Source organism: Anomaloglossus baeobatrachus, chromosome 12, assembly GCF_048569485.1.
Source record: "Anomaloglossus baeobatrachus isolate aAnoBae1 chromosome 12, aAnoBae1.hap1, whole genome shotgun sequence".
Taxonomy (NCBI): Eukaryota; Metazoa; Chordata; class Amphibia; order Anura; family Aromobatidae; genus Anomaloglossus; species Anomaloglossus baeobatrachus.
Window position 1 is genome coordinate 109101169 of NC_134364.1, and position 18140 is coordinate 109119308.

Consider the following 18140-nt stretch of genomic DNA (forward strand, 5'->3'; position numbering starts at 1 on the left):
TCTTTGTGCGATGCAGAAAAGGTGAACGGCTGGACTCTACATGCCTGTTCCCACCGTGAAGCATGGAGGATGAGGTGTGATGGTGTGGGGGGGCTTTGCTGATGACACTGTTAGGGATTTATTCAAAATTGAAGGCATACTGAACCAGCATGGCTACCACAGCATCTTGCAGCGGCATGCTATTCCATCCGGTTTACGTTTAGTTGGACCATAATTTATTTTTCAACAGGACAATGACCCCAAACACACCTCCAGGCTGTGAAAGGGCTATTTGACTAAGAAGGAGAGTGATGGGGTGCTACGCCAGATGACCTGGCCTCCACAGTCACCAGACCTGAACCCAATCAAGATGATTTGGGATGAGCTGGACCGCAGAGTGAAGGCAAAAGGGCCAACAAGTGCTAAGCATCTCTGGGAACTCCTTGAAGACTGTTGGAAGACCATTTCCGGTGACTACCTCTTAGAATGGCAAGAGTGTGCAAAGCAATAATCAAAGCAAAAGGTGGCTACTTTGAAGAACCTAGAATATAAAACATATTATCAGTTGTTTCACACTTTTTTCTTAAGTATTTCATTCCACATGTGTTAATTCAAAGTTTTGAGGCCTTCAATGTGAATCTACAATTTTCAGAGTCATGAAAATAAAGAAAACTCTTTGAATGAGAAGGTGTATCCAAACTTTTGTGTACTGTGTATGCCCCAGCCTCCCTCATGATATTTTTGCATCTTCTATTATGTATAGACCCAGCCCCTACTGTAATGTATATGCCCCAGCCTGTTCTGTGTTGCATATGCCTCAGCCCTTTCTGTGATGTATATGCCCCAGCCCATTATGTGATGTATATGCCCCAGCCTCTTGTGTGATAAATATATATGCCCCTAGCTCCTCCTGTGATGTATATGACCAAGCCCCTCCCGTGATGTATATGCCAACATATGTATATGGCAACAAGCAGAAGTCCTCCCTGACAAAGCGGTAGCGAAACGGTCGTTGGTGTGGCAGAGAGGGACTGGTAATTATTTTGTTATGGCCTGATTTCATATAATTTTTTCATATCTACTGATTGCTGCTATACACGCTTGCTGCTATATATCTTCTCTACCTCAGCACATGTATATGCTGCTATATATTCATGCACTTGGCACTTTAATATGGCTTTAACTATTTGAGAGACATATAAAACTTGTACCTTTTGCATACGCCATCCGTCATTCATAGTGTGCCTTTACTTATATTCTGGATCTAATAGGAAATAAATTCTCCGGTTGCATGTAGCACTTTATTTAATTGTCATATAGACTATACATTCTTTGTTGCTATATACCTTACCTGGCACCTTAAAATGGCCTTAATTCTTGGATAAATTTGTATATATATATATATATATATATATATATATATATATATATATATATATATAATACCTGTACTTGTTATATATGCCATTTTGACATCTTTGATATGCCTTGTCCATGATTTAGATTCAATAGCAAATACATTTTCTGGCTGTGTATAGCACTCTATTCAATTGTTACACATGTGAGTTTACTGCATATTATGAGGCTACTCATTACCCCTTTTTTACATACCTTGTCCCTCTTGCTTTTTTCTGTGCACTTTGATTTTAAATGTGTGTTAGTTTTTTAACCAATAAAAACAATTTTTTCACAAAGTATGTTCATGAAATATTTTGCGGGATATATATGTGGTTATATTCCTGAGCTAAACCTGTATGGTTAATTATATGGGATGAATTTCTCTCTATTTTTAGGATTTAACAAGCAGAAGAGCCTTGTTTGGGCTAAAGAACACAAGGAATGGACATTAGACCAGTGGAAATCTGTGCTTTGGTTTGATGAGTCCAAATTTAAGATCTTTGGATCCAACCATTGTGACTTTGTAGAAAAGGTGAACGGATGGACTCTACATGCCTGGCTCCCACCGTGAAGCATGGAGGAGGAGGAGGAGGAGGAGGTGTGATGGTGTGGGGGTGCTTTGCTGGTGACACTGTTGGGGATTTATTGAAAATTGAAGGCATACAGAACCAGCATGGCTACCACAGCATCTTGCAGTGGCATGCTATTCTATTCGGTTTGCGTTTAGTGGGACCATCATTTATATTTCAACAGGACAATGACCCCAAACACACCTCCAGGCTGTGTAAGGGTGATTTGACCAAGAAGGAGAGTGATGGGTGCTACGCCAGATGACCTGGCCTCCACAGTCACCAGACCTGAACCCAATCGAGATGGTTTGGGGTGAGCTGGACCGCAGGGTGAAGGCAAAAGGGTCAACAAGTGCTAAGCATCTCTATGAACTCCTTCAAGACTGTTGGAAGACCATTTCCGGTGACAACCTCTTGAAGCTCATCAAGAGAATGCCAAGAGTGTGCAAAGTAGTAATGAAAGCAAAAGGTGGCTACTTTGAAGAACCTAGAATATAAGACATATTTTCACTTGTTTCACACTTTTTTGTTAAGTATTTCATTCCACATGTGTTAATTCATAGTTTTGATGCCTTCAATGTGAATCTACAATTTTCAGAGTCCTGAAAATAAAGAAAACTCTTTGAATGAGAAAGTGTGTCCAAACTTTTTGTCTGTACTGTATATAGTATTTCACAAAAGTAAGTACACCCCTCTCATTATTGTATATCTTTTTATGGGACAATACTTGATACAATGTAAAGTAGTCAGCTTACAACTGGTATAACCGTTTAAATTTGGTGTCCTCTAAATAACTTAACACACAGTCATTAATGTCTAAACTGCTGGCAACAAAAGTGAGTACACACGAAAGTGAAAATGGCCAAATTGTGCCCAAAAGTGTAAATATTTGTGTGAACACCTTTATTTTCAAGCACTGCCTTAACTCTTTTCAGCATGGAGTTCACAGGTTGCAAATGAATCCTCTTCCACTTCTCCATGAATACATCATGGAGCTGGTGGATGTAAGAGATTCAGGAGGCCCCACAGATGGTCAAAATGGTTTAGGTCTTCAGACATTCTTGGCCAGTCCAGCACCATTACCCTCAGTTTCTTTAGCAAGGCGGTGGTCGTCTTGAAGGTGTGTTTGGGGCCATTATCATCTTGGAATAATACTGCTCTGCTGCCCATTTTCCAAAGGGAGGAGATCATGCTCTGCTTCAGTATGTCACAATACATGTTGGCATTCATGTTTCCCTCAATGAACTGTAGCTCATCCACAGCAGGCAGCACACATGCAAATCCAAACCATGACACTCCCCCCACCATGCCTGACTCTAGGCAGGACACACTTGTCTTTGTCCTCCTCACCTGGTTGACACCATGTGAACCAAATACGTTTATCTTGGTCTCATCAGGCTACAGGACATGGTTCCAGTAATCCATGCCTTTAGTCAGCTTGTCTTCTGCAAACTGTTTGCAAGATTTCTTGTGTATCATCTTTAGAAAAAGCGTGATACAGTGTGTGATTAATGTGAAACAGTACGTGGCGTATGGTCTGAGCACTGACAGGCTGATCCCCCCACCTCTATAAGATATGTGTGCAGCTGTAACACTAATATGTCTCCTGCGGGCTAGGTGGCTGTGTCCTTCACCTGACCCAGGGTGTTCACATAAGGAGGTATTTGCTTTCCTCAAAAGAAGTGTTATATCAGAGCACTTTGTATTTATGAGGTCTTTGAAGTGCTACTTATAGTACACAAACATCGTTGTAAAACCATCCATCTACTAATTTGACATTATCAATTCCTAGTGATGTCTCTCCCCAGGCAGCTCTATACCTGATATTCATGTCAGCCATGAAAACTGGGGTATTCCTGTACTCATTGGACTAAAAAAATTGTCACAACATGTTATGTTCTCATTTAAAATGCCACAATTTTCCTTATATCCGGTCCTCATTCTATATATTCTATTTGCGGTTTCACAAGCATTGAGATTTAAATACATTAACCGGATATCAAACTAGGTAGGAGGGTATCTATATTTTTAATCATTTGTATGGGAACACATCTATGATTAAGAATCCGTTGAGGGTTTAAAACTCTTAAAAAGTTCCTGTGGTTTTATCCCCATGTCCCTTTTTTCACAATGAAGAAATAAAGTTTGAATTTTATACTTAAAAGTGGGACGTGACACTGGAACATTTCTTTTTTGTGCATTGTTAAACCGCTGGATGGTCTTGGCCAGTAATGGCTGTGTTGAGCTATTTAGAGGGCACCCCATTTACACTGACTACTCCATATTGTATCAGTGACATATCTTCAGTGTTGTCTCATGGAAAAATATAAAATATTTACAAAAAGGTAAGAGGTGTACTCAATTTTGTAATAGACTGTAAATTATACAGGATCACACCCTTCACAAGTCATTTCCTTTCCCTCCCAGACAAAAAAACCCTCTCCCATGAAAGTAAATTAAAATCTCCAATCCATTCTTTGTGTAGTAGAGTCCATGTGGTTGTTGAATCCTGTATACATCTGGCCTCAAAAAGTGGCACAAAAAAAACAAAAACAAAAATAACAGAATACAAATCGTACCATAAGAAAAAAAATATGTATCAGTTTTTGGTTTAAATTAGTGAAAAATACATAGGCAATGTATTAACCCTCTAAAACAGTTCACTGAACTTCTTCCTCAATATCTCTCTTATTTCTCGATTCCGTAGACTATAAATGATTGGATTACACATCGGTGTTAATACTGAGTAGATGACGGCCATCACACGATCAAAGTTCACCGAAGGATTATTGGTCAGTCTGACATACATAAAACCCACACTGACAAAAAAGAGCAGGACAACAGTAAGGTGGGCACCACAGGTAGAAAAAGCCTTTTTCCTTCCGACTGCGGTCTTTATTTTTAAAACGGCAGAAATTATTTTGACGTAGGAGGTGATAATGCACGCAAAGGCCAAGAAGAGAAGGAAAGAATTGATGGCAAAGTCAACGGTGACATTGGTTGATGTATCAGAACATGCTAAGTTTATCAGTGGTGTAAAGTCACAAAAGATATGTTCAACCTTGTTCGACTTACAAAAGGAAAGACGAGACAACAATATAATCTGAGTCAACGGTCCAAAGAAGCCAACAACCCAACAACATGCTGCTATCTGAAAACAACAACTATTTGTCATTATGGAAGGATATCGTAAAGGGTTGCAAATGGCCATGTAACGATCATAAGCCATGGCTGTTAGAAGATAGGTTTCCGTAATGCCCAAGAAATGAAGAAAGTAGATTTGGAGAAGGCATCCAAAATATGAAATCATCTTGTCATTCAGTAAATTTGTCAACATCTTCGGAATAGTGACTCCCGTGTACCAGATCTCCAAGAAAGAAAGTATGGCAACAAAAATATAGAGAGGGACATGGAGGTGACGATAAGTACATATTAGGGTGATGACTAGAACATTACCACTAAGGGTAAAGACATAGATAATACTCAGAAGGGTGAAAACCAAACCTTGAGTTCCATTGAGTTCAGGGAAGCCTAAGATAATGAATTGTGTGAATTGAGACTGGTTTGGTGTGACTGTCATTCTGTTAATTAAACTCGAAAACCTCAGGAGTGCAAAGGGTCATCTAGAAATACAAAATGTATGTAACTTTTTATAATCCTATGTATAAAATTTACTAAAACATCTTGATAAAAAAATGTTCTTGACTCATACATACACATGACTTTCTTGACATAACTATATTCATAGTCATTATTATTTAAAAATGTTTTCTTTTTGGCAACATATTTATCAAAAGAACACGTCATAAAAAATTCCAATATTTAGATAAGTGCACACAACCATAAAAACTTTTTGAGAAGGAAATTAAACTAAAGTGCCACCAACAAAGAATAAAGATGGTCCTCTGTTTAATGATTGGGCAAAGAAGTAAGCATTCAGTAGCCCTTCTGTAAGAATGCATCTGCATTGTTGTCACGCTCCAGGTCCGACCGCGCCGCTCACCAGCCGTCGCTCCAACCCCTGGGGACCCCACTCCTCGCCAAGCCCCCTCTCCTGCTTCCCCGTCCATACCTTTTCCCCATCGGTCCCGGCCCCTTGACACTCACTCACTGCAGCCACCTGTGCCCCAGCGTCCTGCTTTTCCTCCTGTGGTCTCGGCTCTGACTTACGGGTTGCGGCCCTCACACATGCACACTAGGGGGCGCGGGTGCACTCTCCTTGACTTAAAGGGCCAGCATAGCTGTCCGGAATATCACTAATAAGTAACCTTGGGTATTTAAGACTTGCTACTCCTCATGGCCAGTGCATGTTCAACGTGTCCCTGTAGCTTGTCTCTTGTACTAGCTGTTCAGGTCTCTCTATGCCTGTGATTGGTGTAACTCTGTCTCTGCTTGCAGATCCTGAATACCGTTCTGAGCACACACTCCAGCCTGATCCCAGTAACCTGCACCAGTCTCCGCTTCTGGACTTCAGCCTGATCCCGTTAACCTGCACCAGTATCTGCTCCTGGACTTGAGCCTAATCCCTGTGACCTGCACCAGTCTCAGTTCTGGACTTCTGCCTGATCCCGTTAACCTGTACCTGGTCGAGATCGGATCCTGCATCCAATGACTCTTGTTAATCCCGGCTTCCGTGCACCTAGGCGCTCTGCGGTTACGCCCGACAATCCCTGTATAGGGGTTCGCTCGAGGCGGCGTCGCAGGGGAGTCCGATGCATGGTCCAGTGGGTCCACTCCCAGGACTATCCTTACAATTGTCAACCTGCCTTTCTAAGGAACTTTATTTGGCTTGAGTTGACATTTGGGCATTCCATGGTTGTGTAAAAACTGGTAATCTATTTTATAATAATAGTTACCATTAAGTTGAATTTTTTTTTCTTTTATCTATACAATTAGTAATTTTGCAAATGTACTATATGTTTTTGGAAACGGGAAAGTAAAAATTACTAATAAATGAGGAGAAACAATAGTGGAAACTTACCTTGAGGTTGTAAAGTATCTAAAAGAAACTACAGTATGTTAATAATCTATGACATTCCTAAGACCTGAGTTTTATTTAATCCTAGTTAATAAAAAAATCATAGTAAAAAACAATTGATGAAAAAAGGTAAAATATAGAGTACATTTGTCAGTTTCTACTAAATCATTAATTTCATGTGTAAATAAATGTATGTTATGTACAAATGTGACAAAATAATGCGAATCAGAACTGGATGCTACTTATATATCATAACAATCATTACCAACATTTATGCACTTGGGAATTGCATTGTGCTGGTGTCTCTTAATCAATACAAGAGATAATTTCCCGAGAGAATTTCTAAAATCCAATTAGAAAAATATAACTATTCCTAGTGAAAAGATAATTTTTCATTTCAATATTATTTTACCAGGGGCTTTAGAGCAAGGGTAGGGAATATTATTTTTCTGCAAAGAGCCTATTAGAAATATATATGTAATATTATATGGCACAGCCAAATGGTGGAGGTATATCGAGGTGCACTTGTTGGTTTCCAAACCGTAAGTCAATCAAATAGGTACAAAACACTCTCAAGGTGGCCTTCATCAGACAGCTGGTATCATTAACTGGCCAGAGTGGAATGTAAAGACAGCGGTGGATACCAGTTAATGATACCAGTACCTACTGGCCGAAATGTCACATGTTCAAAACTATTTTGGAATAAATTATCTGAAATTTAACCCTTGAGAGTGCCTTGTGCCTATTTTATCAAAAATGTATAAGCTCATTCGCGGGTCATACAAAATAAATAACTTAAAAATAAGCCTGATATATTTGGTAAAGCATTTAATTAACTTACCCTTTTGTGATAGCTGGAGCTGCTTCTCTTTGGTGAGGTCATTGACGTTAGGTGGTATTGATCTTAACATCACTCATCTTTAAACACAATAGGTGAAGTATATTTCCACTGCTCAAATTAATGAGGTCACCAAATCCTTTTATATGAAGTAGGGTCCATAAAGGATATTCATGGCAAATGTAGATGGAGTGGTCGGTAGCTCCCACTGCAGAACCCTTGAGCTAATGGTAAAATCTCCCAATAAAGAGGAAAAAACGTTTTGATAGGCCAAAGTTCCAAAGCGAGTAAAATTTTTGGGGGAGGGATACTGGACAGCATTTATGCACAAAGCACTGCACTGCCTTTAGCCCCTTGTAATGGTGAATTAACCCCTTCACCAATTTTTCTTTAACCCCTTCATCAATTAACCCTTCATGCAATTTTTCGTTTTTTCCTCCCTGTCTTCTGAAAGCCATAACTTTTTTATTTTTCCATCAATATAGCCATATGAGGGCTTGTTTTCTGTGGGATAAGTTGTGCTTTTGAATGACACCAGACATTCTGTCCCATAATGAATGGGAAAAGGATAAAACATTCCAGGTGCGGTGAAATTGAAAAAGAAGTGCAATTGCGCAATTGTTTTTCGTTTTATTTATGATGCATGGTAATATGATTCCTCAGGTCAGTATGAGTTGGCAGATACCAAACATGCATAGTTTTACTTTCATCTAAGTGGTGAAAAAAAAAAATCTGAAGTTTGTTAAAAAAAAAAAAAAAGAATTGGGCTTTTGTCATTATTTTCTTTATCTTTTTTTAATCTTTATTTTATTAACCTTTATCGTTCTCATTTTTCGGGAACTGGGGCTCAGTAACATTTTTTTGCGTCTTCAACTGAGGTTAGTATACCATTTTTAGGTAGATCCGATGTTTTGATTGCCTGTTGTTGCATTTTAATGCAATTTTGCAGTGACCATAAGACTGTACTTTATGCGTTTTGTCTTTTTCTCGCTACGCCCTTTACTGATCAGATTAATTGTATATATTGATAGATCAGGCATTTCTGAAAATTGGAAATGTCAAATATGTGAAAAATGAGATATTTAGCATATATAAATGGCCATTTGTATATCTGCCCAGTTGCCCCTTCACGGCATATCTCGTAACTGGGTCCCTAACGCTATGCTGAAGCCTCTCTCTAGGTTAAAAACCTCCTGTATATGGGCACGTAGGAACCTGCTATATAGGATAAGATTACCTGTGGCAACTGGGGGAGGGGTGCACGGTCAGAAGGTATGACCCTCTTCATATAGACAAAAAAGACTGACTGCACTCATCAAACACGTGTGAACAGGTGCATAACTGAACATGACATAAAATACAAAAAGACAGTTTGCACTCTGATAATGCTAAAGTTTTCTTAGATTTTCCTTAGCAGTAATGCAGGTCCATGTTCACACATTCATGGTTTCCATACTTTAGCATTGTCAGAGTTTGACAGCGCAATCTAAGGAGTTAACAGGTGCGGATCCACCCGCGCTTGTTAGCTATGCATGTCGGATGATCACATCAGCAGAAGTGTGCAGGGAAAGATGTGGATTAACAGCATGAGATCACATCAAAGGGAGGCGACCTAGGATGTCTATATACATCCTGTTAAGGGGTTAAAATAGTACAATGCCACTCAATTGATATTTGATAACGATGTCTCATAAGTGAGTATGAAACCATCCAATCTCAAGAAAAAAAGGTTCATAATGATCCAGATGTAGAACTGCAGTGCTAGAACAAGAGAAACTTATCTAGATAGATACCAATGTTTTGAAAAAGAAATACCTTCCCTGATACTACTGGCCTACCCTTCAGGAGGTTATAATCTTTATGTATTTTTGATAGACAGAAGATCACTATTACTGGATTTTTTTGGGTACAAATAATTCAAATTCCTTGTCAAAAATGAGTCTGTCAAGATTTGAATCTATTCAATACAGTAACTTTCTGTAGGATTCTGGGGCAGAATCGCATACTCCTCCGACAATATATTTTACAAACTTATACTGAGTGGAATACAGCACCATATTCCCACCCTGTGTGCTATGGCTGAAATCTATCTCCAAGGTCCTACATGCCTCCAACCCATAACTTGCAAGGTGACCTTGACCATTATTTACTTTGATTTTCTAAGATCTCTTCTTACCTTACTAATAAACACAATGATGTCGGGGAGATCACCTTGGGGAGGAGGCATCTTTGTACTTTTAGGCCCAGTGCCCACGCTGTGTAGTTTTGACGCGTATTTTCAGAAATCTGCAGCAAAATCCGCATGTCCATTGTGTAGCCAGGAAAGTCTATGAGAATTCAGAACTGCTGTGCCCACGTTGCTTATTTTTCCCTTGCGCATTTGGTGCAGAAAAAAAATCTGCACCAAATACGCAAGGGAAAAATACTCAACGTAGGAACAGCACTTCTGAATTCTCATAGACTTTGCTGGCTTCACAATGGACATGCGGATTTTGCTGAAGATTTCTGAAAATCTGCATCAAAGTCAGCGACAAAATACGCAGCGTGGGCACAGGGCCTTATGTCTCATTGTGGTAAAAGTAAAGGGGCCTTTCCCATGAAAAATTGTTATTCCCTGGCTCTCAAAGATATACACTGAAGAAAAATATAAACACAACACTTGTTTTTGCTCACATTTTTGCGAAGTTGAACTCTAAGATCTAAAGGGTGCTTTACACGCAGCGACATCGCTAGCGATGTCGCTGGTAAAAGCACCTGCCTCCGTCGTCGGTTGTGCGTCATGGGCAAATCGCTGCCCATGGCACACAACATCGCAAACACCCGTCACACGGACTTACCTTCCTAGCGACGTCGCTGTGACCGGCGAACAGCCTCCTTTCTAAGGGGGCGGTTCTTGTGGCGTCACAGCGATGTCACTAAGCGGCCGCCAAACAGAAGCGGAGGGGCGGAGATGAGCGGCCGTAACATCCCGCCCACCTCCTTCCTTCTTCATTGCCGGCGGCCGCAGGTACGATATTGTTCCTCGTTCCTGCGGTGTCACACATAGCGATGTATGCTGCCGCAGGAACGACGAACAACCTGCGTCCTGCAACAGCAACGATATTTGGCATTAGAACGACTGTCAACGATTAACGATTAGGTGAGTAATTGTGATCGTTAACGGTCGTTCCCGCGTTTCACACGCAACGACGTCGCTAACAAGGCCGGATGTGCGTCACGAATTCCGTGATCCCAACGATATCTAGTTAGCGATGTTGTCGCGTGTAAAGCCCCCTTACGACTTTTTCTATGTACACAAAAGGACTTTTACTCTCATATGACTAGTTTACAGATTTGTCTAAATCTGAGTTAGTGAGGACCTATCTTTGCAGAGATAATCCATCTACCTCCCAGGTGTGGCATATCAAGATGTTGATGTTGTACTGTATGAGGCAAAACATGGTCACACTAGATACTGCCTGGTTTTCTGACTCCTCCGGACCAAACCAATACTGTAAAAACTACACATTTTATAGAGTAGCCTTTTATTGTAGCAATCTTACACCACACCTGTGTATTAATCTTGCTCTCTAATAAGCATCTTGATATGCTACACCTGCGAGGTGGATGGATTTTCCCGGCAAAACAAAATTGCTGACAATAACAGATTTAGACAAATTAGTGAACAATATTTGAGAAGAAAAAGCCTTTTGTGTACATACATTTTTTTTTAGTTCACTGAGATCAGTTCATGAAGAATGGGAAATCCCCCCAAAAGTGTTGTGTTTATATGTATGCTCAGCGTAGATATCGGATGTCAGGAAGCATATTTGAAAATATCTTTAAGGTTCCACTATTGTGGTGTGCAGTATTTTTGCCAACTGTCATGCTGTACAAAGGCTAATAAGACGTAGTACAGCGTAATCCCCCACTAGGTGGCAGCAGAGTAGTGAAGGAGAGACAAAGAAACACTAACAAAATGGTAGCTAAAGTACAGCAGAGTAACTTCAGCAGGCAGTAAACAGGCAAACGACCAGGGGGCAATAGAGTAGTCAAACAGTCAGGCTCCAGCCAGGAAAGTCGAGTCACAGCAAAGGGAGGATCAATATCAAAGTCAGAAAGCAGAACCGAGTCGGAAGCCGGGAGGATCAGGTATGCAGAGGGAAACACAAACAACAGACAGGAGAGGGAAGTCAGGGGCTGGGACAGGCAGAAACAGGGGAGGGTCAAAATCAGGACACAGTTGCAGGGAACACTCACCAGAGCCAGTATACACACTGCAAGGCAAAATATCACTGGCCCTGAGCCTTAGGTAGAGAGGCAATATATAGCATCCTGGGATCCAGAACGAGGCAAAGGAAGTTAACCCCTGACATGACCAGGCCAGAGCTGGGTGTGACCAGGAGCAGGGAAAAGCCGGCCTGGATCATGACACCAACTAAGTTTTCTAGCAAATAAATGCCAATCCTTTACCCATTCAAAGAGATCTAGTCTATTATTGAGAGCTGGTATTTCTATTCCCATCAAGGTCCATAGGGAAAGGTTCAGGACTAACGACTGTGTGGAATTTGTTACCTGATTACAAGTAGTTGATAGGGGTTCTTCGAGACAGAGATAAAAAGGCATCCTTGGTTTAACTCAGACTGCAGCACATCTTAGTCACGTGTCAGGACAGGCTGCAGACTGAAAACATACAGCTCCTGAGAGCTTAAGTGTATAAAACGGACAAGCTGCATAACAAATACTTCAGTCAGCCGGGAACAAGGCTCTCATATGTGCATCTCCATCTTCAATCTCGTCAATATTTGTTTTCCAGTTGGGTGCTGTCTCCATCCACTGCTAGATTGACGGAGGATGAAGCTGGAGATCACCTCGCTGAGCACATAGTAGGTTAAAATATGTTAATTCACATATCACAGCTGTGTTCCTACCCTGCCAACTGAAGAGTCATAGAGCGCTTGTCAGTTGATAAGCAGGTGTCAGGAGCTGTATGTCTCCAGTCTGCAGCCTGATGTGAGGTTGACTTGCCGCTGGTTGTTGAGCTCAGAATATATACAAGAAAGGGATATGTTGGATCATGAAACCAGAAGTGTAATAACGAGAGATGATCCAATACTGCAAATATTCGGCAACGCCCATATTCGCTGAATAGGTCGTCACTATTCGACGATTTGTGAATATTCGATGTGCAATGTAACTCTATGGGAAACCCGAGTAGTTGCCTAATAGCAACTATTCGGGCTTCCCATAGACTTACATTGCGCATCGAATATTCGCATAGCGGCAAACTATTCATCAGATATTCGCGAAGCCGAATATTGCCAAATTTTTGTGCTAGTCGATCATCCCTAGTAATAACCCTTAAAAACTATAAACTTTATTCTAAATTTAAAAAAAACAGCAGGCTGTTGGGCTCACATAAAATCTGGCCAATTTTGTGTGCTAAGTATCTCAATTTTTACATGTTTTTTTCATAGTAGTAATGCATGTCTATATTCCCATATTCATTGTTAAGCATATCTTAGCACTGCAATGTTCAACTGTCTCCTTTTTGTTCCAGTCTGGAGCCTGATGTGACTAGGACGGGCTACTTTGGATTATATTATGGACTCCATTATATGTCAATCGTCAAGAACCCCTTTAATTCATAAAGCTCTGGGGGTTAGTTGTCTTTCCCTTGTAAACTGCCTACTTCCGCTTGTGCATTCCATGTGAGTGATTATTTGATTCTCTGAATGCAAAGCCTGAATCTGAGTAGAGATATTAATTTCTTGTAAGTCAATGAGTGAAGGAAGGGGGCAGGGAAAAATGGAATCCAGCACCAAAAATTATCTAATATACAAAGCTGATTGTATGTGTGTATGTATGTGTGTGTATCTCCGCTAAAGGAATCTGCACCGTCGCATTTACAATCCCAAAATTTTGCAGACGCCTCATGTGACTCAGGGAACGTCATAGACTATGTTTGGGCGGGAAAATTTAACCCCGCACTTTACAGTTAGTCTCCAAAATCCTGCCTCCATTAATCTGAATGGAGCTGGGAGATACGGGCTATAGGTTGCTATAGGAACAAAATAAACTGTTAGTATAAGAAGCTTATGTGTGAGGTAATAAGATGGGGAAACGGATAGAAAGAGAGACAGAAAACGACAGACAGAGACACAGACAGAGACAGACGGGCAAAGAGACAGAGAGATAGAGACAGAGACAGCCCGGGCAAAGAGACAGCACCGGGCAAAGAGACAGCCCGGGAAAAGAAACAGCCCGGGAAAGAGACAGCCCGACAGACAGAGACTGATACAGACAGAGAGAGACAGACAAAAACTCTAAGAGAGATAGTTACTATACCGGGCAACGCCCGGATACTACAGCTAGTTTTATATAAAAATCAAAACTTTATTGAGACATAAAAGTTAAAAATATGAAAACCGCAAAAGGGGGGAAAGAGTATCATAATATCCTTACGCGTTTCGGACAGGAGGTTAAAAACATGTCCTTATTCATAGGTAAACAAAACCGATCAATGCGGCATAGGAACGAGGCAAAATAGGGAAGAGTAGAAAAAATAAAAAAACTGGTTTATTTTTTTTCTACTCCTCCCTATTTTGCCTCGTTTCTATGTTTCAACCTTGATGATCAGCTATTAAAGCTTGCCGCATTGATCGGTTTTGTTTACCTATGAATAAGGACATGTTTTTAACCTCCTGTCCGAAACGCGCAAGGATATTATTATACCCCATTTATAGACACCTATAAGTTAAAAATATGAAAACCGCAAAAGGGGGTTTTGCGGTTTTCATATTTTTAACTTATAGGTGTCTATAAATTTTTGATTTTTATATAAAATAATTTTTGGTGCTGGATTCCATTATTCCCTGCCCCCTTCCTCCCCTCATTGACTTACTGTTGGTTCCAGACTGGGCTATGCTGGAGGATCCGTGCACCGCAAATTTTTCCGGGGACCATATATCCTGGTAAGCTGAAAATACTTTTTTCTGCTCTATATTAATTTCTTGACCAGGAATAGATATGCCATATTACTGCTAAAATCTTGGAAGTTCTTTTCTAATTGATTGTGTTCTTTTAGATGATACTGAAACCTCTCCAAAGTGTTTTAAAGTGGCAACTCTTAAGGCTGCTTTACACCAATCTATCGTGCGATAGATCGTCGGGGTCACGGTTTTTGTGACGCACATCCGGCATCGCTGGCGATGCCGGCCTGTGTGACACCTCCTAGCGACGCAGTATCGCTCACAAATCGTGAGTCGGGTACTGCTCGTTAGGTTCCATAATATCGTTTAATTTGGTTGATCATCGTTTCCGTGGTAGCACACGCCGCTCCGTGTGACACCACGGGAACGATGACCAGCTCACCTGCCTCCCGCGGCCGCCGCCGGCTCTATGTGGAAGGAAGGAGGTGGGCGGGATGTTTACATCCTGCTCATCTCCGCCCCTCCACTTCTATTGGCCGGCGGCCGTGTGACGTCGCTGTGACGCCGAACGTCCCTCCCACTTCAGGAAGTGGACGTTCGCCGCCCACAGCGAGGTCGCACGAGAGGTAAGTATGTGTGACGGGGGTTACTGACTTTGTGCGACACGGGCAGCGATTTGCCCGTGACGCAGAAAGGACGGGGGCGGGTACGATCGATTGTGAAATCGCACAATCGATCGTACCATGTAAAGCAGGCTTTAGTTTATGAACTTTTTTTGTGATTTCAATCTTTTCCTTCAGTCTTTCATCCAAGGAGTGCAAAATTAGTTTTTTTGATTCCTCTAGTAGGTACATGAACCTCAGAGAACTATAAGCTGCGTCTTCTCCCCATATATTCATCAATCCTGGGCTCTTGCAGCGAGAGTGCAATGCATAGGCCACACGTCTCATGCTAGCTAGAAAGTTATTCTCATTCGTATTGATCGGCATATTTGGATAGTGCTTGTGAAACTTTTTAATTTATTACAATTATTTATTACAATTTTTTTTTACTGCTCACTGCCAAACCTGGACACAACTATGGTCTGGAAAAAATAAACTCACGTGCACAATGGTCATGAGCTCCTTTCAATAGAGCTTGTAATCACGGACCTGAAGCTGGCCAGGATTGCTGGAGGCCACCGTTCACTCCTAATCTGTGCCACGGAATGCCAATGATGTACAGGCAAACCTCCCTCATACAGCAAAAAGGGAAAGTGCATTGTTTGAGCCAGAAGGACAATAATGGCACTGGTCCGATATAGCAATCCACCTATCAGCAAGTAGAAAACTGGGAGGAGCCTGCCAAAGATAAAGGGAAGCCTGTAACATAATGATACCATCTTTATAGCCTATATTGTACCTGTTAAGCTGGGTTTACACACTGCAACATCGCAAACGACATCGCTGTAATGTCACCGGTTTTGTGACGTTACAGCGACCTCCCCAGCGACATTGCAGTGTGTGAAACCTATCAGCGACCTGGCCCCTGCTGTGAAGTTGTGATCGCTACAAATCGTTCAGGACCATTCCTAGGTCCTTTGTTTCCCGCTGTGCAGCATGCATCGCTAGCAAGTTTCAGTGTGTAAAGGGGACTTTACAGCGACTCCGCGGCTCTGTCTGTGTAGCATCCTGATTAGCGGTCACCGGTGAAGGATTCACCGGTGACCGCTAATCCCCCGAGTGACTGAAGTGTCCCCCCCTCTCTCATACTCACCGATCCCCGATCACCGGCGCTGCACGGCGTTCACTCTGCTCCAGCGGCTTTTCCTTTTTTGAAAAAGCCGGCCGCTCATTAAACAATCTCGTATTCCCTGCTTTTCCCCGCCCACCGGAAAATATGATTGGTTGCAGTGAGACACGTCCACACGCTGAGTGACAGCTGTGTCACTGCACCCAATCACAGCAGCCGGTGGGCGTGTCTATACTGTGCAGTAAAATAAATAAATAAATAATTAAAAAATCTGGCGTGAGGTCCCCCCCAATTTTAATACCAGCCAGATAAAGCCATACGGCTAAAGGCTGGTATTCTCAGGATGGGGAGCTCCACGTTATGGGGAACCCCCCAGCCTAACAATATCAGCCAGCAGACGCTCAGAATTGCCGCATACATTAGATGCGACAGTTCTGGGACCGTACCCGGCTCTTCCCGATTTGCCCTGGTGCGTTGGCTAATCGGGGTAATAAGGAGTTATTGGCAGCCCATAGCTGCCAATAAGTCCTAGATTAATCATGTCAGGCGTCTCCCCAAGATACCTTCCATGATTAATCTGTAAATTACAGTTAAAAAACACACACCCGAAAAATCCTTTATTAGAAATAAAAAACACTAACAAATTCCCTCATTACCAATTTATTACCCACAACAAAGCCCTCCTTGTCCGGCGTAATCCACGGTCCTCCAGCGTCGCATCCAGCTCTGCTGCATGCAGGTGACAGGAGCAGCAGAAGACACAGCCGCTCCTGTCACCTGCACGCAGCTAATGAAGAGAGCCGTGTGATCGGCTGAGCTGTCACTGAGGTTACCTGGATCCAGCGGTGGATGCAGCGGTGGCCGCGGGTAACCTCAGTGACAGCTCAGCTGATCGCGCTACTCACCGCCACTCCGGTCAGCTCCACGGAGCAAATGAGGTGAGTAGCGCGATCAGCTGAGCTGTCACTGATGTTACCCGCGGCCACCGCTGGATCCACCGCTGGATCCAGGTAACCTCAGTGACAGCTCAGCCGATCACACGGCTCTCTTCATTAGCTGCGTGCAGGTGACAGGAGCGGCTGTGTCTTCTGCTGCTCCTGTCACCTGCATGCAGCAGAGCTGGATGCGACGCTGGAGGACCGTGGATTACGCCGGACAAGGAGGGCTTTGTTGTGGGTAATAAATTGGTAATGAGGGAATGTGTTTGTTTTTAATTTCTAATAAAGGATTTTTTCGGGTGTGTGTGTGTTTATTTACTGTCACTTACAGATTAATCATGGAGGGTGTCTCATAGACGCCTGACATGATTAATCTAGGACTTATTGGCAGCTATGGGCTGCCAATAACTCCTTATTACCCCGATTTGCCAACGCACCAGGGCAAATCGGGAAGAGCCGGGTACAGTCCCAGAACTGTCGCATCTAATATATGCGGCAATTCTGGGCGGCTGCTGACTGATATTGTTAGGCTGGGGGGCTCCCCATAACGTGGGGCTCCCCATCCTGAGAATATTAGCCTGCAGCCGTATGGCTTTATCTGGCTGGTATTAAAATAGGGGGAACCGCACGCCGGATTTTTTAATTATTTATTTATTTATTTTACTGTACAGTATAGACACGCCCACCGGCTGCTGTGATTGGGTGCAGTGACACAGCTGTCACTCAGCGTGTGGGCGTGTCTCACTGCAACCAATCACATTTGCCGGTGGGCGGGGAAAGCAGGGAATACGAGATTGT

General features: G+C 42.2%; 1 protein-coding gene across 1 annotated transcript; it reads right to left on the reverse strand.

The window, feature by feature from the left end:
* Positions 1–4596: 4596 nt before the first annotated feature.
* On the reverse strand, positions 4597–5526 carry LOC142257866 (olfactory receptor 6N2-like). Its single transcript, XM_075330122.1, has one exon. The coding sequence runs from the start codon at positions 5524–5526 to the stop codon at positions 4597–4599; it is 930 nt and encodes a 309-aa protein (XP_075186237.1).
* Positions 5527–18140: the final 12614 nt, after the last annotated feature.

Excerpts from the sequence above, each read along its gene's own strand:
- LOC142257866 (XM_075330122.1), bottom strand. The coding sequence starts at position 5,526 with ATGACAGTCACACCAAACCAGTCTCAATTCACACAATTCATTATCTTA.